This window comes from Balaenoptera musculus, chromosome 12 (genome assembly GCF_009873245.2).
Source record: "Balaenoptera musculus isolate JJ_BM4_2016_0621 chromosome 12, mBalMus1.pri.v3, whole genome shotgun sequence".
NCBI lineage: Eukaryota > Metazoa > Chordata > Mammalia > Artiodactyla > Balaenopteridae > Balaenoptera > Balaenoptera musculus.
The window spans coordinates 48,512,576-48,538,954 of record NC_045796.1 but is presented as its reverse complement, the minus strand read 5'-3'; the positions used below and the strand labels follow the sequence as shown (position 1 = coordinate 48,538,954).

General features: G+C 41.4%; 1 protein-coding gene across 1 annotated transcript in view; it reads right to left on the bottom strand.

Annotated features, from left to right (window-relative positions):
- The window catches only part of LAMA4 (laminin subunit alpha 4), a 148,189-nt gene extending 128,701 nt beyond the window's left edge, over positions 1-19,488 (bottom strand). The window contains 2 exon segments of the mRNA XM_036871934.1: positions 18,482-18,828; positions 19,472-19,488. Of these exon segments, the coding sequence (XP_036727829.1) occupies positions 18,482-18,676 (195 nt within the window). The 5' untranslated portion in view covers positions 18,677-18,828; positions 19,472-19,488.
- Positions 19,489-26,379: the final 6,891 nt, after the last annotated feature.

The following is a 26,379-nucleotide window of genomic DNA, read 5'->3' as shown; positions in this document are numbered from 1 at the left end:
TGATAAACCAAATTAACAAACTGAAGGCGAAAAACCATATGATCATCTCAATAGATGCAGAAAAAGCTTTCGACAAAATTCAACACCCATGTATGATAAAAACCCTCCAGAAAGTAGGCACAGAGGGGAACGTACCTCAACATAATAAAGGCCATATATGACAAACCCACAGCCAACATCGTTCTCAATGGTGAAAAACTGAAGCCATTTCCTCTAAGATAAGGAACAAGACAAGGTTGTCCACTCTCACCACTATTATTCAACATAGTTTTGGAAGCTTTAGCCACAGCAATCAGAGGAGAAAAAGAAATAAAAGGAATCCAAATTGGAAAAGAAGTAAAGTTGTCACCGTTTGCAGATGACATGATACTATACATAGAGAATCCTAAAGATGCTACCGGAAAACCACTAGAGCTAATCAATGAATTTGGTAAAGTAGCAGGATACAAAATTAACACACAGAAATGTCTTGCATTCCTATACACCAGTGATGAAAAATCTGAAAGAGAAATTAAGGAAACACTCCCATTTACCATTGCAACAAAAAGAATAAAATACCTAGGAATAAGCCTACCCAAGGAGACAAAAGACCTGTACTCAGAAAACTATAAGACACTGATGAAAGAAATGAAAGGTGATACAAACAGATGTAGAGAAATACCATGTTCTTGGATTGGAAGAATCAACATTGTGCAAATGACTGTACTACCCAAAGCAATCTACAGATTCAATGCAATCCCTATCAAACTACCAATGGCATTTTTCACAGAACTAGAACACAAAATTTCACAATTTGTATGGAAACACAAAAGACCCCGAATAGCCAAAGCAATCTTGAGAAAGAAAAACGGAGCTGGCGGAATCAGGCTCCCTGACTTCAGACTATACTACAAAGCTACAGTAATCAAGACAGTATGGTACTGGCACAAAAACAGAAATATAGATCAATGGAACAGGATAGAAAGCCCAGAGATAAACCCACGCACATATGGTCACCTTAGCTTTGATCAAGGAGGCAAGATATACAATGGAGAAAAGACAGCCTCTTCAACAAGTGGTGTTGGCAAAACTGGATAGCTACATGTAAAAGAATGAAATTAGGACACTCCCTAACACCATACACAAAAATAAACTCAAAATGGATTAAAGACCTAAATGTAAGGCCAGACGCTATCAAACTCTTAGAGGAAAACATAGGCTGAACACTCTATGACATAAATCGCAGCAAGATCCTTTTTGACCCACCTCCTAGAGAAATGGAAATAAAAACAAAAATAAACAAATGGGACCTAATGAAACTTAAAAGCTTTTGCACAGCAAAGGAAAACATAAACAAGATGAAAAGACAACCCTCAGAATGGGAGAAAATATTTGCAAATGAAGCAACTGACAAAGGATTAATCTCCAAAATTTACAAGCAGCTCATGCAGCTCAATATCAAAAAAAGAAACAATCCAATCCAAAAATGGGCAGAAGACCTAAATAGACATTTCTCCAAAGAAGATATACAGATTGCCAACAGACACATGAAAGGATGCTCAACATCACTAATCATTAGAGAAATGCAAATCAAAACTACAATGAGGTATCACCTCACACCAGTCAGAATGGCCATCATCAGAAAATCTACAAACAATAAATGCTGGAGAGGGTGTGGAGAAAAGGGAACCCTCTTGCACTGTTGGTGGGAATGTAAATTGATACAGCCACTATGGAGAACAGTATGGAGGTTCCTTATAAAACTAAAAATAGAACTACCATACGACCCAGCAATCCCACTACTGGGCATATACCCTGAGAAAACCATAATTCAAAGAGTCATGTACCACAATGTTCATTGCAGCTCTATTTACAGTAGCCAGGACATGGAAGCAACCTAAGTGTCCACTGACAGATGCATGGATAAAGAAGATGTGGCACATATATACAATGGAATATTACTCAGCCATAAAAAGAAACGAAATTGAGTTATTTGTAGTGAGGTGGATGGACCTAGAGTCTGTCATACAGAGTGAAGTAAGTCAGAAAGAGAAAAACAAATACCATATGTTAACACATATATATGGAATCTAAAAAAAAAAAAAAAGGGTCTGAAGAACTTAGGGGCAGGACAGGAATAAAGACGCAGATGTAGAGAATGGACTTGAGGACACGGGGAGGGGGAAGGGTAAGCTGGGACGAAATGAGAGAGTGGCATTGACATATATACACTACCAAATGTAAAATAGATAGCTAGTGGGAAGCAGCCGCATGGCACAAGGAGATCAGCTCGGTGCTTTGTGACCACCTAGAGGGGTGGGAGGGTGGGAGGGAGACGCAAGAGGGAGGAGATATGGGGATATATGTATATGTATAGCTGATTCACTTTGTTGTACAGCAGAAACTAACACCCCATTGTAAAGTAATTATACTTCAATAAAGATGTTTAAAAAAAAAGTGAATAGCATATAAAGAAAAAAAGTTTGTAAATTTCTTAGACGATGTGAACTATGTTCCAAGGAAATCCATGCTGACTCATGACTTTGAGGGGAAAGCACATTTTCTAGATGAACTTATGTTAGCAGATTACAAAAAGATTGTAATCAAAGGAAAATCAAAACAGTTTAGATAATCTGGGATGATGATATAATGTCTTAAAATTAAAACAAGGGTCCAACACTTGTTAGCTTTCTAAACAACTGAATGGAAGAGCAGATAAAAAGATATTCTGCAGAAAAGAAAATACTTATTTCCACTGAACATTTTGATATATTGCAGGTCCAGAAACACAGGTCGCAGGGAAAATGTGCTTCACCTGCCAAAATAATCACCAATACTGTTTGAGTGTAGGAAGAGCCCAGCCCTTTAAAAAAACACAGAGATTTTAAGCACGTTACAAAGAGTATTATCCTTCCCCCAAAAAGATTATTACTCTGATCTGACAAAGATATTTATGTTTCCTTAAATACGGTATTACTTTCACCATACTGAGGATCCTCCTCACATCAAGACCAGGGGAGAGAACAAGGGATGATTGTGCCTGCCATTTTGAAAGTGAACCACTGAGTGCGCAGCAGATTAGAACTGTTCTGCCTCCCAAAGACCTTCTTATTTTGCTGACCACAGCGGGCTGCCCCAACCCCTGAAATCTTCATTATTTCTTATCCTCTGTTAGACTCAGGGCACATCTAAGCAGATGCTACTCCTGGCGCAGTCCCTGGATTTTACTAACTACAGTTCTGCTGGGAATTGGTAGATTGCCTTTGAGAAACTTGCTGTTAGAAGAGTAGGGTGACTTGACTTTGAAATCAGCAGTGAAAAAGCTCCACAAATAAAAATGGAGATGCTGAAACTCAGAACTGTTTTAAAGCAGGTTGGGGCAGTCACAACAAGGTACAACTGCCAGAGTAGACCACTTTGGTGCCAGCACACATTTAATTTTCCTCATTAATTTCTCATGTTACAATTGTTTTGCTACATGATAGGGAAGTTTCTTACAGTCATGTGGAAACCTGAATGATGACTGTGTGCAGGGGGCAAAGCAGACATAATGTGGTCTGGGAATTTTTAAACTTAGTTCTTCAATTGTTTTAAAACAGAAGTGTCATTGTTCATTTTTGAAATTGATCTTATTTTCTTTCTTCCTTTTAAGATCCAGGATGTGTTGTTTATTTTTATATGACCATCAGGAAACTCTAACCGGAAATTCTGAAATCTTAGTGCACTTGAAAGCTTTCTTTTTAAGTATAGGTGCTGAAAGCATAATTTAAGGGGTCAATAGCCATATGGGGACAAAGCAAAAATCCTTGAAATGAAAGAAGAGGTATGAATAGTGTGTTTATAAATTAAATTCAAAATTGGGATAAATATACTGACCAAAAGGCCAAGAGAATTAATATTTTAGTAGTTAAATTATTTCGGACTAAGGCACAGATGGTGACATAAGGCATAACAAGAAGGTAAACATGGATATGCTCTTGTCTGATCCAACTTGTTTAGTATCCCAACACACAGATCACCAGGTGTTCCTCACCCCTATTATTTATTCTGGTGATGGCATCCATGCTGTGATTCAGTAGGACAAGAGGACTGCTCTAAGAGTCAGGAAACTTGGCTGGTTCCAGTTCTAGAAACTTGCTGTGGGACCTCGAGGAAGTGACTTAACTTCTGGCTCCAGTTTCCTCCTCTTTCAATGATATTAGTGGCACGATGCTTTCTAGGCTCTTCCCATCTTAACAGTCTAGAATTCTATAAAGCTGCCTGCTGTTTCATACTGGTTCCATGCTATGAAACTTTGGGCAAAGTATTTAACATCTCCACGTTTATATAAATTAGATTAATAAAACCAGTGGCCTGCCTGGTTTGTAATATAGTTGAAAGGAATAAAGGTGGAAATATGTACGAATATACCTTGTAAATCATGGAAGCTTTATTTTTATTTATTTATTTAACTTTTTAAAAATTAAAATTTACTCTTTTTTTTTAACATCTTTATTGCTTTACATTGTTGTGTTAGTTGCTGCTGTATAACAAAGTGAATCAGCTACATGTATACATATATCCCCATATCCCCTCATGGAAGCTTTAAAGTATTAACATTGTTTTTCAACTGAGTTAGTAGTCATTGGAAATTCCAATATTTTTCAGTTGTAAATAACATTTGTCCAATGTCAAGAGCTTTTTGAAAGCTGTGCTCTTTAAACTTGGGTTGAGATATATAGGAAGCTTTCCTAATTTATCAGAAGATCAGTTCTCTCTCAGTGTTTGAATATATGTCATAAAGCAAAATAATATAAGTGGCAACTTGCCTTAATGACACTATGAAATGCTCAATGTGTCACTTTTTTCATTCAAATAAAAAAAATCAAATACGGTTTTAAATGTTTATTTTCTCCCTTTTAATAGACATAACACTCATAGTGGAAGCATTTTGGCCTTTGGAGATGAAGGACCAAAGATGGGTGTAATCCTGTGTTGAGGGAGGGGAAAGTAAGACTAAGAGCTGTCTTTTTAGGTCAGAGTGCAGGTGAGTAACTGTTTAGGTTTAGGATAAGATGATGTTAATAATGATGAAACCAGTGGTTTAGAAAAATAAGAACCATGCAAACATCTGACTGTTCCTATGAGGACTGAAAGATACCGGTTATCTGTTCAACCCACTACCACCCTCCAAAGCTTTCCAAAACTCCTTTGCCTTTTCCTCAGCACTCCCAGGTAATAACTGAGACAAATTGGAATTTCCTAAGTTCCTAGGAAAGGGCCAAAAATATCCTCAGACAGGGAACAGGAAGCATAAAGATATCTCTCAGGAGAGCACCAATTGTTCAGTGATTTCTAGCTTGTGTTTGGAGCCGCAGCAGAGATGCTCAGAGCACCAGCACCTCTGTGCAATCAGCACTACGCACTGGCCCAGAGGCAGGTATGTGTAACACTGAGAAACTGCCTAGGAAGCACTGATTTGAATGAGATTTTGGGCAATATTTTGGAGACCTGTCATGATTTAGAATATCAACTCGGAAGCCCCCAGCATCATGGTTCTCAAACACTGTAGGGCAGAGAATTCCTTTTTTCCCAGGGAAATCTCATGTAGAATTCATCTGTAAAACAGATTAAAAAGATGCACTGGTTGAAGGAAGAAGAGCCCCCACTTCTTGTGGCTCAGCCTCCCTCACCCCAAGTTATACCCGACGCAAGGCATTTCCATGAAGCCTCAGCCTGAAAGCCACTGATTTAGTAGGTCTTGTGTTCAAAGGTCTTTGAACCCAAGGTTTTTTCCCATGATGTAATACATTTCTACAAACAGCAGCAGCACCTCTGACTTCTCTGTCATCCTTGCTCTCCAAAACAGGGCGCGTCATCTGATAGAATCTCTGCAATGACCCCAGCGTCTGTTTCCTCCTTTCCAGACCATGGCCACCATCTAAATCCAGACCCTTCTTACTCGTTCCTGGACAATTACCAATACATGATATAAGTTACCCTGATTCCAGGCTCTCTGCTGCCTACTGCGTCCTCCATCCAATAGCCCATGTCCAGATTAATGTTGATGAATTCTCATTGAGCATCTTTTCTGCTCTGAAATCTTCAGTGGCTCCCTGTTATCCAGTACCACCAACTAGGACTATATCCCTTTCCAGAAGAACCCTGTGTCTTTTGACTTTACTTATCCTATCCCCTCAGCTTGAATTTTCCTCAATCTTAAAGATTCAACTCAAATGTCACCTCTTCCATGAATTCACTTGTGAACTTCCCACCAGGAGTGAACATTCCTTCTAAACCCTCTAAGAGTTTTGATAACATTTAGTTGTATTACACTATTGTTTACTTGTTTTATCTCTTTGACTGGATTCTATTCCTGTTTATATCATACAAAGCAACTTGCTGAGGTAGTAGGTACCTTTTTAAAATAAGAGAATAAAAACATTAATGCTAATCAATCAAGTGTCCCTGGACACCTAAGGAATACAAGGTGGCAATATAGGGCTGAATGTACTATTCTCCATATTTCAAAATATCTAATAAAAATTGCGACACATTCATAAAAATGTATAATCAAAATGAAATGCTAATGAAATTTTTGTGTTTGTTTTTGCTTTTGGCTGAGGTTAATACAGAGTGATAACAATACTTATTTTACCAGAAGCTCTCTTTTGCTATTATACATTACTTTGCCTAATTAAAAAAAGAGTTACGCTTACCACACTTCTCTTGGTAGGTGTTACCAACTCAGTTAACACGCCTCCCCCATCCCAATTCACATGTTGAAGTTCTGTGCCTAATATGAGTGTATTTGGAGGTAGGGCATACAAGGGGCTAGTAAAGGTTAAGTGAGATCGTAAGGGTAAGGCATTAATCTGATAGAACTGGTGTTTTTATAAAAGAGGATGAGATCTCTCTCTTTCTCTCTCTGCATGTGCACAGGATAAAGGCCATGTGAGGACTCAGAGAGAAGGTGGCCATCTACAATCCAGGAAGTGAGCTCTCACCAGAAACCAAGCCTGATGGCACCTTGATTCCAGACTTCTAGCCTCCAGAAAGGTAAGAAAATAAATTTCTGTGGTTTAAATCTCCCAGTCTGTGGTATAACGTTATGGCAGCCTTAGCAAACTAACACAGTAAGCAAAACGTTTCAAAACCTGAGGCTAGAGGGATAGGAGAAGCAGTAGAGATTCTTGGGCGTGATTGTCTGGGGGACCGCTACTGTAACACCTTCCTTTCTTCCAGGCTAACAGCACACTACACAAGTGACTGCTGCTAGCAGAGCTATCCTCCTGGTCCAGCAGGGTGGAGGCCACCTGGGTTTGTCCCAGACGGAATCACTGATGCCTTGCCTGGTTCCTCTCAGCTCTTAATCACTGTGAGCTGAATGAATAACTCTCTTATTTCAGACATGTTGTTTTATATAGTGCTTGAAAATTTCTAGGAAAGAAGTTAACAGCTTATGTGTCTTTTAGGTCTGACTTGAATCCTTTCAGTTGCCAAACTCCATTTCTTTCCATATTTTCCTTTATAAAGAAAAATTTGTAAAGATAAATAGTTTCTAAGCCTTCATTCAGTTTTCCTATGATTGACATACTTTGTCTAATCATTTCCCCTGAGATCCTGCTTTTACTACAGTTCAAGTTCCTTCTTTAGCCTTCTATCAAGTTCTTTTAAGTTGGAGGTCCCTAATGTAAACTCAGGATTCCACTGAAATGACTAATGCTTAGCATATTTGGAGATACATACATACATATACATTCAGATATTATGTCAATCTTTATTCCTATTATGCCTAAAGAAGAACCTCCTATTGTTATTGAGATGATAGAGTGAGTTTAACTCTATAACTTGAAAAACAAGTCAAAGTATAAACATACCACTAATTTAAATGTTCTTTAAATAGACTCATCAGCTTCTAAGACCACTCTGGCATTCCTGGATGATACTGGGGACCCTTGTTAGCTGAGGTATTGTAAGACACTCTGAGATTTAGAAACAGACATTAGAGGGTCATTTACAGGACAGAGATTAAGAGCTTGGAGCCAGATTCCCTAAACTGTGATCTTGGGTAAATTACTCAACTTCTAGATGACTCAGTTTCCTCAAGTGTAGAATAGTGCTAATAGCAGTGCCTTCCTCATTACGTTATGAGCAAAATTAGTAATACACATAGAGCACCTCAAACAATGCCTAGGACACAGCTAGTGCTAAGCAGGTGGTTAGGCATTAAAATCAAAAGGATGACAGCTGTCCTGTAAGGCTGTTACAGAATAACAAGGGGCCCTCTCAGGGCTGTGGCTGCATCAGGAGACCTGGAATGGGCCAGGAGAATGGAGATGACTCTGCTGATGCAGGAGGAGGCCGAGACCCTGTCTCAAGAGCACTTTCCTGCAAATCTCAATCCCTCTAGAGAGGTTCCATTTTGAGGGCTAGCCTTGGCAATTCTCATTCCGGGGAACTAGCTCTTCCATATATCTTATCAAGTATCTTTCTAGTTTAGGCCAGAGACCACACTCCTCACTCCCCGAAGCCACATTATCCTGAATTAGAAAGCCTCCCTTGTTAGCAAGAGAGACGTTATAATCCCACTATTTCCTAAGAGTCTGGCAACACCCTGTTTCCAAGAAGGTTCCACGAGTAAATTCTTCCCGTCTCTGCTCCCTTCCCCTCAAGGACACAGATCTCCAGTGGTCCTGTTTCTAGGCTGTGTGTGCTGGGAGTAGGAAACCTTCCTTATCATTTCATGTCTGTCTTTTTAAAGTCTGTTTGTTTGATATCCTCTAAGCATTTTAAAAAACATTAAAAGTATTATTATTATTCATGTCTTTCTTTAAGCTCCCTTCCTGAACACCTGCTGCGTGCGGGCCAGGGTTTCAGGAAGTGACGTTACCTTCTCAGCTCCTCCAGATGCCTTGAAGCAGCAATTTTCTTTGAAGCTTGATTTTTATTCTCAAGTGCACCTTTCCAGGCCGGGGGCTAGTACCCGGGTGGGCCTGTGAGCTCTCTCACTAGCCTCATGCAGCCATGATTTGGTTTTATTTTTTAGGCCTCTCTATAATTATGTCAAAAACGCTTCCCTTTTCTGGATTCTCAATTTCCTGAAGTCCATTAAAATCTAAGCCCAGCTGCATTTTAGAGACTAGTGCTTCTCATACTTTAATGTGCATGTGAACAACCTGGGCATCTGGTGAAAATGCAGATTCTGATTCCAGAGCGGGACCTGGGAGTCTGCATTCCCAGTACGGGTCCATGTGCTGCTGGTGCCGCTGTCCTTGGGCCACATTTGGAGTCTTTAAAATATTTGCTTCCAAATGTTGCATTCTGCTCAATCTAGAGCAGGCTATCAAATTAAGCTTCCTCTTTACCTTGTCATGAAGGCTTAGTTGGTGGCATTTTTGTGTCTACTATAATGCAGTGATTTCAGTTGATGTTTATAGTGAATTAATAATCCCTCACTGGCTCTTCCTTCCTTTTGTGCAGAGTGAAAAGACATTCTCCTCTCTGGACCCTCTGTCACATGTCACTTAAGTGTTAGAAGACTCAGGGACACAAGTCCCTATGTCCCTTATCTCGTCCATTGTCATACTTCTTGTTTTTCCATGTGGAGCTTCATGCTTAGGGTCACCCTGAAGGTCTGGAGAGGGCAGATGGCAGCAGGAACCCTGGCATGGGAGACCATTAATATTCATTGGACACACTTAGGTGTCTGCACCGGATGCTGGCTGGGAAACCTCCTGGGCGTGTCATCTTGGAAAGGCTCATGTCCGTGGCTGGGCCAGTGCTCTGTCCTGCAAACCATCCTCAGCTCTGCCCCTGAAGGAAGCAGGAAAAAGGACTCTTAAACCATCCCCACCCAACCCTCTTAACCAGATCAGGACCCTGTGTTTCCCTCAGGTTCTGGATACTAAATCTTGGGGTTCTAACCAGGACAGCAGCTGTGACTCTGAGTGATTCTGTTCCTTAGGTCAGCTTCCCTTTAAGTGGTTTACAATTTGATATATTTATTAGCCAATTATAGAACTTGGTTGCTTGAAGGAACCTTGATTTTGTTTTGTTCTTTTCAAGCTGTCCCAGGAGGTGAAGGGACTTACCCAGGTTCCTTTAACTGGTAAGGGTAATCTGGCTGTTAGTGGCATGGCCAAGAACCAGAATAGTTAGTTCCAGACTCACGGTTCAGTGCTTTTCCCACTCCACTCAATTCTGGGAGACTCTCCTACTGATATTTCAACTTAAGGTTAACTAGAAACAATGAAGAGTAAAGTGATAGTATATTAGAAGTAAACAATTCTTCTCTTAAAGATATATCTGTATATATATATATATATCTGTCTGTATACATATATATATTTTATTAAAAAATATATATTTTACTTAATGATCCCCAGTTCTAAAGCTAAGGATGATTCAGTTGATTGAAATAATTTGAAAGAAAATAAGGCTGGAAGTCAGAAGACATAGTTCCTGGTACTGCTGCTAATGAACTTTGTGTCCTTGAGTGAAGCACCCCAACCCCTCTGAGACCCAGCTTCCTTACCTACAAAATGAGAGGGTTTGAATCTCTAAACTCTCTTTCTAGATCTAACATCCTATGATCCCTTTGATTTTATGGTTGCCAGTGCAAGGTCCAATAGAGTTATACATCCAATAATAACCACCCACTGGCTCCACATTCAAACACGTCTCCTCTATGCTGAATTCTGTGCTGCAATAGAGGCTTCAGGGCTTGTCTCTGATGAGAGGAATTTCAGGGTGTCTGCTGGCATTGATCACGACAGACAGCAATTCCAAGGGAACAATATAGAATGAGGCGGTTATTCATGCACTACAAAGAAACACTGGTCCATCTCCAGGCATTCAGACTCAGTTCAGTCTCCAAATAACAGGCATTTAGCACCTCACCTGTGACCTGGGGATTAACAGAATCACAGATGACACAACTGCTCTGCTGCTCCTAGGACTCATGGCATATCAGCAGGAAGAGAGGTTACACTTAGGGCACGCTTAGCTTGTCAAATTATATCACTGATCATCAAAGGGAAACATACACACTGTGGCTGTGAACCTTGAAAGGCACTGTGGAATAATTCTGTGTGGAAGAAGCAGCCAGCCATGATTTTAAACCCTGAATTTGTGCTCTGGCTCTTGCAGTGATTCTAGATGGTTCTACAGCCCTGGCATCCCACGGTACAAGGCTTTTTAGACATTTATCTTGCCTTCTGCTTGTGTCTATATTATGCATTCCTTTGGGTCGACATTTGGCTTTACAGAGCTGCTCAGTGCAGTGTGCCATGCTGCAATTCACTTTGTAAACAGACAACAGTATTGCATGTAACAGTCACGTCCAAGGTGAGTTTTAGTGAAGACATCTTTGATCTCTAGACATCTCGATTTCCTTTAAAGTAATCATGCCACTCCATGTAATGGAAGGCATAATTTCAAAATAAATATTAATATACAGAATCTGCACTGTGCTCAAGCATCCTTTCAGCTGTAGTATGCAGCATGGATCACTGCTCTAGTCTCCAAGGGGCTTGGGCTGATGCAGCTGTTAATGTTATGGGATTTCTCCAACTCATTGGTTCTCATGGAGTCATAAACATTGATACTTCACTCCATTTAGGTAAACCTAGATCTCTAGCCTCCAACAACACACAAACTAAGAAATTCCTGGAAGTGAAAAGAGGGCCGTATTACATGTTACTGAAAGTACATTTGACCACCCCCCACTCCTTTTTTTTTTTAAGAGAATTTGTTTCTTCGTGTATTTTTTTTTTTTCCTTTATGTAGAGGATTTGGGCTTGAATATGGACAGCTTCCCACTACCAGTCAGCCTCGGAATGCTGTTTTCCCAAGTTTCTCATGATAAAAAGACTCAGATTCAGAGCCGACTGCTTGGCAGCTGAATTTCATTAAGACTTTGATGGGAAACTTAAGTTGGAATTACAAACATCTGTGGTTAAACTTCCCTTTAGTAAACCATTTCCCAGAATTTAACTTTACCACACTAGGAGCAAAAAGAAAAGCAATTGAAAAAAGAATGCTGCTTTTTGGCAAATGCTGGAGTAGATATTTAAATATTCTCCTATGTGGTCACTATATCTCAGTCAAGTAGCAGATTATTTGCTTTAGAAAACACAAAAGTAATTGTTTGGAAATGCTAAGTTTTGGAACTCAAAGCATGTACTGGCAATCTGATTTTAATGGTTTCTAACCAATCAAATGTCTCATAACTATGTCTGGCCATCATTATATTTATGTGCTTACTTTGAGTAAGGAAAAACCCTAAAGGATAGGCGTGTTTTTGGCATTACATGCTTCAAGAATCTATGACAAGTCAGATTTTAGAATTTAATTGTGAAAGGGGAAAAAAAAAAGGTTATAGTCCTTGTCATAGCAAATATGCTGGGTTTTTTGTTTAGTTTTTTGGGTATTTGGGAAAACTGACTCATTTCTCTTAACTGCTCAGATTATCCTATTTCTGGGGAAAGGTTATGTTTAAAGAACCATTAGGGATACAATGATTTTAATAGTTAAACTAGTCTCCTTCTTGTCCAATGTTGGATAATCAGCAAATTTGTAAGCAGAAGTTGAAAGTAATCAAATTTACAGAATAAGTAAAAATTTAGATGAAAATAGACTGATACTACAAATCTGAACTCGAAGGTAGATAAAAACAGATAATGGAAGAAAAAGGGTGAGGAGGGAGGGAGAGAAGAGAGAATGAGGGCAGACTTCGAGTTAGGTAGCTTATACACACGATTTCACTTGAATTTCACAAATATCTTGCAAAGAAAATACATTTGTATTCATTTTAAAATCAAACAGACCGAGCCTCTGAAAAATGAACTAATTTGCCTAAAGTCAAACAGCTAGAAAGTAGGGGAGCTGGATTCATAGCACATCTGTCTGGCTAGATGCCCACATTGTGCCTTTGATGAAAGGTGAATTTCAAATGTCCTAAAGCAGAGACTGCAAATAAACAGTCCCCGATGTGCTTCCCACAGGGCATTAAAAAAACTGAGTCAGCAATTTCACTTAAGAATCCAGATTCTGTCTTCTTGTAAAAAAACAGAAGGCCTGGCAACACTGAGAGGTGGGTGCCCTCTGGAAGAGGCATCCCTTCCTCTGCTGTTGCTTGGGCCCCACCACTCACAGGATGCGTTCCTTTCCCTGCCCAGTTATTTTTTGCTCGGCCTCCATAAAAATCTGAGTTTTAAAACTGTCTCTGTTCCATAGGATCAGCAATTCCACTTCTAGGTATGTACTCAAAAGGACTGAAAGCAGGGACTCAAATGGATAATTGTAGACCAATGTTCATAGCAGCACTATTCGCGGTAGCCAAAAGGTAGAAATAACTCAATGTCCATCAACAGACAAATGGATAAATAAAATGTGATATATACATACAATAGAATATTATTCAGCCTTAAAAAGGAATGAAATTTGGACAATTGCTACAACGTAGATGAACCTTGAACACATTATGTTAAGTGCAATGAGCCAGGCACAAAATGATAAATACTGTAGATTCCACTTATATGAGATACCTAGAGTAGTCAGATTCATAGAAATGGAGAGTAGAATGGTGGTTGCCAGGGCCTGGGGAAAAGGCTAACAGGAATTATTGTTTAATGTGTATTGAGTTTGAGTTTGGGAAGATGAAAGTTTTGGAGATGGATGGTAGTGATGGTGATGGATGGCGATGGATGATGATGAATGGTGAGTTACCTAATGTCACTTAAAAATGGTTAAAATAATAAATTTTGTGTATATTTTACCACAATTAAAAAAAAACATTTCTTCTGGTTAAATCTGAGAACTCTGGAATTACAGCAAATGGAATTCTCTGTTTTCCAGCAGTTTTATAATAAATTCTGTAAGATAGGCCATGTAATTTATGCTACTCATCTAGCAAGCACTGCATAAATGGTCTTTGAATGGTATTTTATATATCTTCACTTTAAGAAATTCCCAAACTTTGACTAAAATTGTTCCTACAGATAGTTCTATTTACCTCACCACATTTTTCTAGATATTCTTGCACAGTTGAATTACTTTCATAAACTCCTTCCTAGCTGGGTCACTTACCAGACAGGTTGCCTGGGCAAATGCTCTGTGCCTCAGTTTCCACGTTTGCAAAATGAGGTAATAACTACGCCAATCCCACTGAACTGTTATGAGAGTTAAGGGAAATAATTCATGGAAAGTGCTTAGACCAGTGTCTGGCATGTGGTAAATACTCAATGAGTGTCATCGATAAGCCACACTATTATTATTATTACCGTTACTGTATTCCAGTCCTTCTAAAATAATGCTTCCCAGGAACTTTCTTTGGTGTTTGGTGAGTAAGGGGCTGTGCCCTACTGGCCTAGCCCAGGAGTAATACTTTTTCCACATTAGCCCCATTGCACTTAGCTGATAGCCGCTCTTACAGAACATAAATTCATTCTGCTTTATATAGTGGCTACGTGTATATTTTTCTATCTTAGATTGCTTACTCCTTGAGGGTAGGGATGTGACTCTGCCTTCTTTCTGTCCCTCCTGGCGCCTGCTTTATTACTCTGCACATGGTAGGTCTCCAAACCTGCTCTTTGGATGGTATTAAGTGAGTGAAACAATGACTGCATGCCAGGCTGGGGGTGGCATGTGGGTGTTAAATTACCAACTGCTCTGTGAACAGAGGTATAGAGTGATGGCCCAGGCCAGTGACTGGAAGTCTTGATGTTGTTCTACAAAGCCTTTCTCAAAGTAAGGGAGCAAGATAAGGCAACGGAAAGCAGATAGTGAAAGGGATCTGAACTGTCTCTTAATAAACATACTACAGTCCTTTAGTGGCAGGGCACCTAACTATGTGTTGGAGCATGGGATCACAGATCAACCTGAAGGGAGTCTAGAAGAAAAGTCCCTCAAAATTAGTCTAGTTCATATTGCTTTTTTTTTTTAGCAAGCAAGTTTGTCTAGCGCGAGGTACATTTGTGGTTCATGGGGCACGAATCTTCTTGGAGGGAAGCTAAGAACAGCAACTGCAAAATCCAGTCAGGTTATCAGGAGATAAACTCCTGGTTTCCCCTCTCAGGGAAGTTTGCTCAGTATTGTCAATTATTTCCCTTATTTTCTCAATAATCTACCAAAGGCAGTAACAGCACCGTCGCCTTCCACCACCTCCCGCTTTGCCCTTCCAGCAAAGTCCCCACTCCTCTCTGAGTCTCTGGGTGGCTTCTTTCCAGCCACGAAGGATATAGACAACAGAGATATGGCAATATTAAGTAAAATAGCACCATAAAATAAAGTTCTGAGAAATATTCCCAACTAAGGGTTTCTTTTAATCAACCTCTAACCTGTGTTCTTGACCTTGTTTAACTCCTGCTTCTTTTTGATAGACAAGAATGTCACTCTTCCTAAGGACACTCTGATACCCTCTCCTGCGGGACTGTTCCCATCTCCATCCCTGCATCCCCTCCCATTCTTCTGCATCTCCATATTGGCCAAGAAGACTTCTGCCTAGTTTCACTTGCTATAATGTGTATAATAAAATTAAGACCTTCTTTTCTTAAATGTAGAATATTAGAATACTAAATACACTTTTTGACACTACCTAGTTTCCCCTTTGCCCACCCCCACCTACTGAGAATCATTGTTCTCACCATATACTCAGAAATAATGGACTCAGTAAATTATCTGCTTGTGAAAAAGCAGATAGTAGGAAAATCCTAGCAACTAGCACAGAGTTACCCATGGTGCTCCTCTTTTCAAATTCTCTGCATCCTGGAGGAGCTTGTGCTTATTTTAGAAGGAAAGGAGGGGCCTTCCTTCTTGGTCAGCCCATGCTTCCCATCCTTTTATTCAGTGCATGTTGAATGTATTTGTTCTCCTAACCCACACTGTGCACCTGTGTGCCCTAGTCTGTGCTGAGGGTGGAGAGGACGCCAGTCCTGCTATGGAGGAGCATGGGAGAGCCTTAGGAAGGCCGTCAGCCTAGCACCCCCCACTGCTCCATGCTTGCTTTACTAATTTTCTTTCTTCCCTTTGAAGGAGAATTGAGGAATGACCATTTATATATATATCCGATTCAAATAAAATGAATGTATTTTTAGAATATCCTTCCATCCACCTCTCCAAACGCCCGCGAATAACGTCTTGTATGAGTCCATGTTCTCTTTTTCTCTACAGATGAAATATAACCTCCTGAACCAATTCAGTGGAGTGGTTGTACCATGTTATTAAATCTCCAGAATGTATTTGCTTTCAGGTCTCCTTACTGTCTATAAAAAGCATGGGAAACCCGAATGGTGGGGCGTTGGGATCGCTGTGGGACTGCAGGCTGACTGGAGGGCATTATGTGAAACTATGCAGTGGGAACATAATTACCCCAATCCCACCCTCTCTACATCATATGACCCTCCGGAATGACTAACAGATTCTTTCTGTTTCCCTAAACCAAAAGCCTCAACGGGCATTCTGAACCTATTAGTCTCCAACAGTATTACAAATTTAACATACTACGTGACACTGTTTTTGATTGGAAGGATACAGACAAGCAATATTAAGTAAAATAGCACCATAAAAATAAAGTTCTGAGAAATATTCCCAAATAAGGGTTTCTTTTAATCCAGCTAGCCGTGTATTTTTTATAATAATAATAAAAACAACACGTAGGATGTATAAAGCATTTATACATGTTAGTCACTGTGTTAAGTCCTCTATGTATTTTATCTAATTTCATCACAGTAACTGTATGAAATATGAAGTAGACATCAATAACTTATCTAAGTCTCAGTTTCTTTATCTGCAAGTTGGGCATCTGTAGTTTGCCCAAGGTAAGGAGCAGGCAAGCTGAAATTTGAACTTGGGACCATCAGACTGCAAAGCCTGCAATCTAAAACCCTCTGCTGTGCTGCCTTCATATTATTTCACTGAACATATGAGTATATAAGCAATTGCCCAGGGTTTCAGCAATAAATTTAAGGTTCCCTAAAAAATCAAATAATTATTTTCTTACTTTTTGTGAGATGAAAGTTACAAAAAGTTATGTGTGCCTGTCTTTTTAGAATTAGCAGGTAAAAAGACAGGATGCCCAGATAAACTGAATTTCAGAGAAACAGTGAAAAAAATTTTAGTATAAATACATCCCATGAAATATTTGAGACATAACCAAAATCTATTTGTTGTTTATCTGAAATTCAAATTTAATTGGGTGTCCTGTATTCTATCTGGCAATCCTACTCTTAAGCGTTTCATTCTGGAACTTTCCACTCAAAGCAACAGGTGGAGATAACGCTTCCTGGGGGGTTGATTCCAAGCCTGTAGAGAAGTGAAGCCTTCTCATTGTGTGGAGTGTCTCTTGGTCTGGCTTCTCCCCATGTCTGAGTACAAAGTTGACCAGAAGGCGTGCCCCTCTTTCTCATGGGGATTACATTTCACACCACAATGGGAGTTGGTTTGCTCTGGCCCTACCCATCCTCCCCCTCATTTTGGGGTGTGGGTAGGGCTCACTCCTGGAGAAGGACCATCTTCATGCATCTTATCTTATCAGTAGTTTAATTAATAACTACGGTTATACTAACAATTAGTAGGACTAATAGCAATAATCCAGACTTCAGTGCTGTTAGAAATGGCACTAGAAATGCATCAATGGCATTAGAGATGTATAAATCCACATAACTGCTTTGGTTCTATAGTTGCTGTAATCATAGCTATAGGGGGTGTGTGTGTGTGCGTGTGTGTGTGTGTGTGTGTGTGTTGTTAGGTCAACTGCTCTTTCCTTTCCCATGAACTTAGGTGACTTCATTTTCCTCCTATTTAGCATCTCCCACGCCCTGGACATGCTGTTGTCCGTCTCGGCTCAGGGGGTTCTTAAATCACTTACTCTGGATTCATGCACCTTTACCCAGTTTCTACACTTTGGTTATGCTTTTAACATAAACGCTTTTGCAAGGGATTCAAACAGCAGCTCTTTGAATAAGCATATCATCAGTAGCATATCTCCATCATTTTTACATTTGGGATGGGGCTTGACTTTCATCATGACTTCTTGTTTCTGGAATATAATGGCTTGTGTGTCTATTTAAGGTATCTGCTACAAAAACATTAGTCCTGCAGTGTTGTTCCCACTGTCCTAACATCACAGAGGAGCAGGAAGCCAGTGACAGGGCACACACGTTAAGTGGTGTGGCTTGACAACAATGACTCTATTGGGACAAGCGGCGGAAAGTCACAGACGTGCTACTGCAGCCCCAGCTGAGAGTCTAGCCTACTAACTCAGAGTATGCAGGACACATGCCCTTTTACCAGCTTGAACAGGGATGTGTTCCAAAGCCTCAGCTCTCAAATCACAAAGTCCAAATCCAACGTACAAAGTAAAACTCTTTATTTCAAGTTTCTGAACTGACCCGTCCAGGTGAAACTCATAAGGCGGGTGGGGAAGGGAAAGAGGGGGGGAGAGAGAGGGGGACACAAGTGTGACACACACAACACGGGGCACAGGTGCCCCAGCAGGGTGACAATGGCAGGGGCACTGTACCTTGGCAGCAGGCGGCAGGCTTCCAAGAGCCACGCGGGCCTCGATGGTCTCAGGCGGGTCTAGTTGGCCGACCGCTGAGCTCCCTTCAATGTCAAAAGGAAAAGCGCTGTCGTCCCCAGACGCGGCGCGGGAGCAGGCGGCGCCCCAGAAGAGCCACAGGGGCAGGACTGCGTACCAGGCTGAGCTCAAAGCCATCTCTCCGCTGACATCCGACAGGGCTCTTCCAGGGGCTCGGCCACTGTTGGTCCTCGCCGGTCCCCCCTGTGGTGCAGCGGTGCCTCGCTTATTTTACCTCCTGTGCGTCTGCAGTATCCAGATGTGGGAACTCAAGGCAGCCCAGGGAGCAACTTCGTAGAAAAAGGAAGAGTGAGAGAGTAAGCCAGAGCCTGCCCCCCCCCCCCTTCTCTCTCTCTTTCTCCTCTTTCTGTCTTCCCCCGCCGTTTCTCTCTCTCACTTTCTCTCTCCCTCCCCAGAGGCTCTGGCTGAAGAATGTACAGATGGATGGAGCTTAAAGCTCAGCATCAAGAGGCGGATGCGTTTGGGGCGAGCCCCGCGAGCGCCGGCCACCTCCTGTCCCTGGCGGTCGGGATTGAGGGCTGCGCTGTCCCGGCTTCCTTTCCACACCCATTTTCACCACTCCCTTTTTACCTTCGCTTCCAGGCCCTCCCCCTCCAAGCTGGTCTTTCAGACACCGTGGCCGGGCCTTTCCTGGCGGCCTCCCCTCCCCTCTCAGTTTGGAGCCCCTCCAAGGGCCCCAGATGAATATTCAGCTTTTGTGATGGCTTCCTCACATCTCTTATTTATTTAGCCAAGGTGCCGGATGTCTTATCTATATTTATGTACATCTTTTATGTGGCCCTGCTAGTTTGCAGTACAGTGGGTGGAAAAGGGATTCCTGGGCTGGAGCCGGAGGCGGATGCGCTCAGATGGCAGAGGGGGCAGTGTTTCTCATCTTCTAGAGACAGGCTGCCGCGCTGTTTGTGCTCATACCTTCCCTGGAGACTGGATGGTCACCCTCTTCCCCCTGACAGTCCTCACCCAGAGGGCTCGGGAGAAGAATATCTTTCACTGCAGCCCTGGAAAATGACTTCATTACTCAGATGCATGAACTTTTATTTACAAAGAACATCTTGTTTTCGTCCTAAAGAGGTGCTTTGTAAGGGGCCCGGAACAAGGCTTGCAGTGTATGAGCCTGTCAAATATACTGCCCACAGCTCCGACCTCTTCCTCTTGGCCTGTAATCTCATGCCTACTACATCTGTCTGTCATGTAACCTTTCCAAGGCTTCGGGGTGAAGTTGAGCTACAATTATGTGGGGTACCCATGTGGATGGGTCAATGGCCACTACAGCTGATAGGTACCTCTGCATTCATTGGCTTCATAAGGAGCTTTAAACATTCCCACAAGACCCAAACATGTTTTAAAAAGGATTAAGTGAGACAACCATAGAATAACGCTTAAGTTTCTAGGTGTTTGAAATCACTCACAATCATGCAACAAAGCATTTCATTAAAGTCTAATCATTAGCTCTATTTATAGGACAAAAATCATTTTATCTAAGGATAAACAAAGCAGCCATTTATTTGCACCTACAATATGCCAGATACTTTGCATGTGTTATTTGCAAGCCTCATAGCATTTTTGCAAAATAGGACTATTATTTCCTTTTTGTGGAATTAAAAAGGGAGGTTCTGAGAGACTAAGACATTTGCGCAAGTCACACAGCTGCTAGAAAGCTGGCCCCACTCCTCACTGATTCCAAAACTATCTTGCACATTTACACCACACTGAAACTCATGAAATAAAGGCCACAAATTCAGAGATAGAAGAGATTGCACTAAAAATTCACAAAAATTTTTTGAGTAGCTTCTAGGTGCCAAAACGTTTGTATAAATTATCTCATTTATTTCCCTCTTCACTGTAATGAGATAGGCGTTGTTATACACATTTGGTAATGGGTGTGTGGTAAAAGTACTACTAAAACAGGTAAATCTGATGCTAAGGTCATTGGTGTTTTCAACAACAAATTGGTATAATACAAAAGTTTCAAAGCTGGAAGAAGCAAAAAGTTTTCATATTTCCCAAAGCATCTGTAATGTTTTCAATTCAAGATATAAAAATAGTATTGCAATGAACCATTAAGCTAAATTATGATCATCTTCTTCCACATAAACTGGTTAACCCACTAAATTAAGTAAAAGAACTTAAAAATATATGTTTGGTTTGTTTGGTTCTTTAAGAGCCTTGCATTGGGAGACAAGATGGCCAGACTCTGAAAAGGAAAAAATGATGCTCAAATATCCTGTCCCACTGTTGCTTTTAAAAAACTTTAAATAATAATAATAACAATAATGATTTAGGTACATATTATATTCTGACTTCAGATATAGACCTCGTCAGTACACAAAAGCTGTTCACATTTGCTTCCTGATGGATTATGTCCTGTTCTTCGTTAAATGTCAATTAATCGCACACTTTTTGCTTGACCCAGCGCCTCTTTTCCCTGCTTGCCAGGCAGTGTCAGGTTCTATGAGAGGCCTGAGCAGTGGGGGTAGGAGTGCATTTATTCAAGACCTATGAACTTTTTGTTTTTGATTAAATATATGTTTCTAACTCTTCCTCCTCATCTTTCTGCAGATAGTATTATTATTTTTGAGGCAAAACAGCAAAATACACAAGAAGCATGGGTTTTGTATGAAATAAAATAGGCTGAAAATCCTAAGTCTGTTTACAGTGGTTCTGGGAGCTTGACAGAACTTAGTCTCTCTGGGTGTCAGTTTCCTCATCTGTAAAATGGGATAATGATGCCTCTTTCATGAGTAGTAAATGAAATAATGTGAATAAAGCATTTACACAGCCTGGCATATAGTCAACTGCTCAATGTTTACTATTTAACTAACTGTATTTTAAAGTCTTAAAAAAGCACAGAATCATTATTTTTAAACAGAAAAAATAAGCATGTTTATTTATCCTGTGACTTGGGTAACCTCCTATTTGCTGAGAATAGCCGTTCACATTTCTGGCTGCTACTTGGGACTTCCTTGTATTAACCATGAATGAGGCATCTTAGAGTGACAGAGCAGTCAGGCGAGGAGGGAGACTGGCTGACTATTTTATAGCAAGTTGGAAGGCACTAGAAGAAAGGTAATCATCACCAAAGGGCCACCCCAAGACCATCAAAGGCCTGAGTGTGGGAGGATTTTATTCCTGCTAACACTACAACTGCGGAGTGTCTCCAGTATGGCTGCTTTCTTATCATGACCCTCCTTCTCTCCCTCTCCAGGCATTCAGCAAGTACTTTCATGTCCACTCTCTCCTTTGGGACTCCCACCTACCCCATGATGGAAGGGGTACTGCTCCATCATTCCCAATGCACAGAAGAGAGCATGGCATTATGACAGGCTAAGAGGTTAAATGGCAAGGACACTAGGCCGGTTATTGCAGGGTGAGGGCCCCATGCCTTCTGACTCCCAGACCAATGCTTTCCCAACCAGACCAAGCTATTTTTAGTTCTGGCAGCAGCAGATCTGGTGGTTTGGAGGCTTTATCAACAGAGGGTTCTGGAATTCTCTTCTGAGTCCCCTGCTGCAGTTATCAACAGATCAAGGCTGCCCACTCCCTTCAGCACTTGGTTGTTGGGCCTGTCCATAGTGTCCAAGGATCTGGCAAGGGTGTTGTTAATGTATCCCATGTGCCCTTCTGCAAATAGAAAATCGCGTCAGATGCTATTTAGGATTTTTAAGTGCTAATCTTGGACATAATTAGACAGGGGATTGTTGTGGGGACTGTGTACTAGTGACAATTTTATGACGAGATTGGTCAGAGAAGAAAGATGCGCTATCCCTGCCATGAGGTGTCTAACTGATAATCAGGTAGCAGGAAAGTAAGGAGGGAGATGGGGTCTCTTTTTCTGTTCACACTCCTCTCCTCTCTGGCCATGAGTCTCCTCTGTGAATGACTCTGGTGGGAGTTCAGGCCACCTGAGGAGGGGCAACAGCGAGAATGCTGGGAGAGGATAAGTCTTCTAAAAGTGGTTCTTTTCCCATGAGTTTGTTCAGGCTTTTGTTTGGGGTGTGGGTAGTATGTGCTCCCTATGCTTAGTCTCCTGATTATGACACTTGTCATGGCCTCACCTGGCTTTTAGCGTGTGCCACCTGCATCCTTTCCATCCATCCATCCCTTATCTATTTAATTAATTTATTCATTAATTCACTTATTCATTTATTTAATCAGCATTTATTGAACACTTCAGTATGGCATGTGAGATGCTGAAGGTAAAATAATAAAAACATGATCCTGACTCTCAGGGAGTTCAGAGTCTGGTGGGACAGACCTTGAGTAGACCCTGTAAGCAATGCAAAGTGATTAACATGAATTGAAAGCAGAAGTCCAGACATGCTGGTAACTAAGTATCTAGAACAAGCCCTTTACTGGAGATCGGCTAGGGAGTGTGGGAGAAGGCTCCAGAAGGGGGAAACTGTGTTGTCTTAACTGAGGGGAGGAGGGGAAGAATGGTGGTCCAGGGGGAAGAACTGTATGTGCAGAGGGACAAATGCGCCAGAGCCCCGATGCCACAGGAGGGTGAGAAGGCCGTGGGATTTCCAAAGGCTCTTTGAGCCTCCCTCTTCACAGCACACAGTCATGGCCTTCAGGGCTGTGAGACGGAGCCGGGTGAGAAGAAACAGCTTCCCCGCCTCCTACTGGTCTCTCACGGCCACAGAGGGATCCTCCCAAAACGCACATCTGAAGACTGGGGAGCTGCTCAGAGTCCTACTCACGTCCTGATCAAAAGCCTGAGAAAACTATTGGGAGGAAGAACAACTTTTTTTTTTTTTTTTTTTAATTATTTATGTATTTATTTTTGGCTGTGTTGGGTCTTCGTTTCTGTGCGAGGGCTTTCTCTAGTTGCGGCAAGCGGGGGCCACTCTTCATCGCGGTGCGCGGGCCTCTCACTATCGCGGCCTCTCTTGTTGCGGAGCACAGGCTCCAGACGCGCAGGCTCAGTAGTTGTGGCTCACGGGCCTAGTTGCTCCGCGGCATGTGGGATCTTCCCAGACCAGGGCTCGAACCCGTGTCCCCTGCATTGGCAGGCAGATTCTCAACCACTGCGCCGCCAAGGAAGCCCCCAACTTTTTTAAAAATAAAAAAATTTTCAAAATTTCATCGTGGTTAGGACACAACAGGAGACCTACCCTCTTAACCAGTTTTGAAGGGTACAGTGTGGTATTTTATGTACAGGGAAGAACCACTTTAAGAAGCTCCGTCCTTTCCTAGCACTCTTGCTGTTGCTCCTCCTCAGGTGGCCTGAACTCCCACCAGAATCGTTCGGAGACGTGTGGCCGGAGAGGAGTGTGAGCAGAAGAAGACCCCGTCTCCTACCTTAACTTCCGGCCACGTGATGGTCAGCTGGAGACCTCATGGTAGGGGAGAGCTCATGCTTGCTTCTCTGACCAATCCCATCATAAAATTGTGATCATTTATTTTAAGTGAAGAACTTTAAGCCCAGGAATGACATGCTCATATTTTCATTTAAAGAATTTAAGCAGTACCAAATATAATAATTACAGTAAAATAGGAAATTACAGCTATCACACAAGAAGGAAGTGAGGGGCACCAGGAATCATACCACTCTGGGGCAAAGACTGACAACACTGAAAATGTTTGGGTGTAAATACCTTCAGGCTTTTGTTACATCTATGTTAACGGATTCCATCTATTTTTATATTTTGTGTATTCCATTATATATACATATATTTTTGTGCATGTAAAATATATTTTAATATATATCCATTTTACAAATTCCATCTCCTTTTTTCTTGCAGAAATGAATCAAACTGTATATAATATTTTAAACTTTTTCTCCATGTCACTGTAACTCCAGTGTTACTGTGAACAGCTCACAGTGTTCAGATTGGCATTTTGGGAGGATTGGCTAGTGTGGATAAGGGCAGTGCTGAGGGACCAGTAGGAGGCTGGGAAGCCCTCTCTTCTCACACTGGCTCTGTCAGCTCCAAGGGCAGGGACTGTACTGGTGAAGAGGGGGCTCAGAGAGCATTTGGGAATGATAATAGAAATGAGGACATCCTGATCCAAGTCGTTCATCCTGATGGAGAAAGGGTGAAACCAACAGGTGAGAGAGAATGGTCCTAATAAGGATTATCAACTGCCTCAGCTGTGACCTTCCTTTAGGTCTGCTGGAATAATTACTTCATCAGGCTAAAGGGAAGTGATGGATGCTCTGTGGTAATGCAATCAACTGAGTACAAAGGCATCAGCATCCGTTAACTCAGTGATGAGATCAGTAGAAAATAGGAGCACCTGGGACTTGATAATGAAATGATACAATTAAGGAGAATTTGGCAACATTCAAAAGAGGAGGTCTGAAAAACGGGCTTTTTGTGTCCTTGCACGCACCCCACCCCCAGCACCACAAAAGGAGGAGAAGATTCTTTAAGAGGAGGCTTGCTGTCACCATGGTGGGCATATAAGCAGGGCGGAGGGCTAAAATATGTTCTAACCTGCTTTGTGTGAGCAGCTGCAGACCAGGCTGTAAGATGCTAACTCAAAAGCTCCACAGTCTAGCTCTGCATCCCTTGCATTATCCTCTAGAGAACGCATACTGGACATGCTCACCTTGGGAAATCAACTGACTTTGGAAAAAATATTTCAGAATAGGGAGCACATAACCATAACAATGCCTTATATTTGCACAGTGCCTTATAGTTTGGAATTGAAGTACAGTTACTGCTCCTCTAACAAGTGAGAAACCTATCCGATTCTAAAAGTTCAATTGTACAGATTCTGACCTTTAGAGGAAAGATTCTCAAGTCACTATCCACCACATCCCTTAGGTGGTCTACAGCCCCTGAATATTTAACACTTTAAATAAGACTTGTTCATCACCCATTCATTCAACAAATATTTTCTGAGTGTCTACTTTGCCATTGGCACGTTTATAGGCTCTGGGAAAGAGCAAAGGAGAAATCAGATAAAAATTTCTGCCTTCATGAAGTTTACATTCTAACTGAGGTACGGGTAGGAGAAAGAATAAACAAGCAAGAGAAATATGTATGCATGGAATACCTTCTGTCAAATGGTAAGTGCTATGGAGAAAAATGAAGTTGCTGTGGGATAGAGAGTGAAGGCTGCAGAGGGGGAAGGTGCTGGCTTTGTTGAGGAAGAGGCTAGAATGAAGTGATGAAGGTAAAGAGTAGTTGGAGACAGTGTCAGAAAGGCAGGGGGCCACTGGGGTGGGTTATGTAGGAACTTTGAGATCATTGTAACAACTCTGGCTTCTGTCCTGAGTGAGATGCGAAGTATTTGGATGGTCTTTGCACACAAGTGATATATGATTTGACTTATTTTGTCTGCCATGTGGGAAATAGACTTTAGGGAAAGAGATGAGGGAGGAAGTAGGGAGACTATTCAGAGGCTCTTGCAATAATACAGGTGAGAGATGACGGTGGCTTGGTCCACAATGTTAGCAATAGATGTGAGAAGCCTTCAAATTCTGGATTTATTTTGAATGTAGAACCAATGACATTTGCTGGATATGAGGAATGAGAGTGAGAAAGGACTCAAGGCTGAAGTCCATGTTGTTTGGCCTGAACAGACTTAAATGATTGATTTGCCATTACTAACATGGGAAGGAAAATTGGAGGTGCAAGTTGGCAATGGAGATGATGAAGAGTTTAGTTTTGGACAAGTTTTTTTTGAGATGCTTCTTAGATCGGATTCTTACACTGTATTCCTTCCTTTTTTTAAATACTTGTTTTTAGAACATTATAAATTCATAATACATAATGCATCAGGCACAAACTATCTTTTTACTTGGGATCTACAAGGCACTGTGGGTAATACTGTAGATAATACTATGGGATGACCTTACAGTCTAGTAA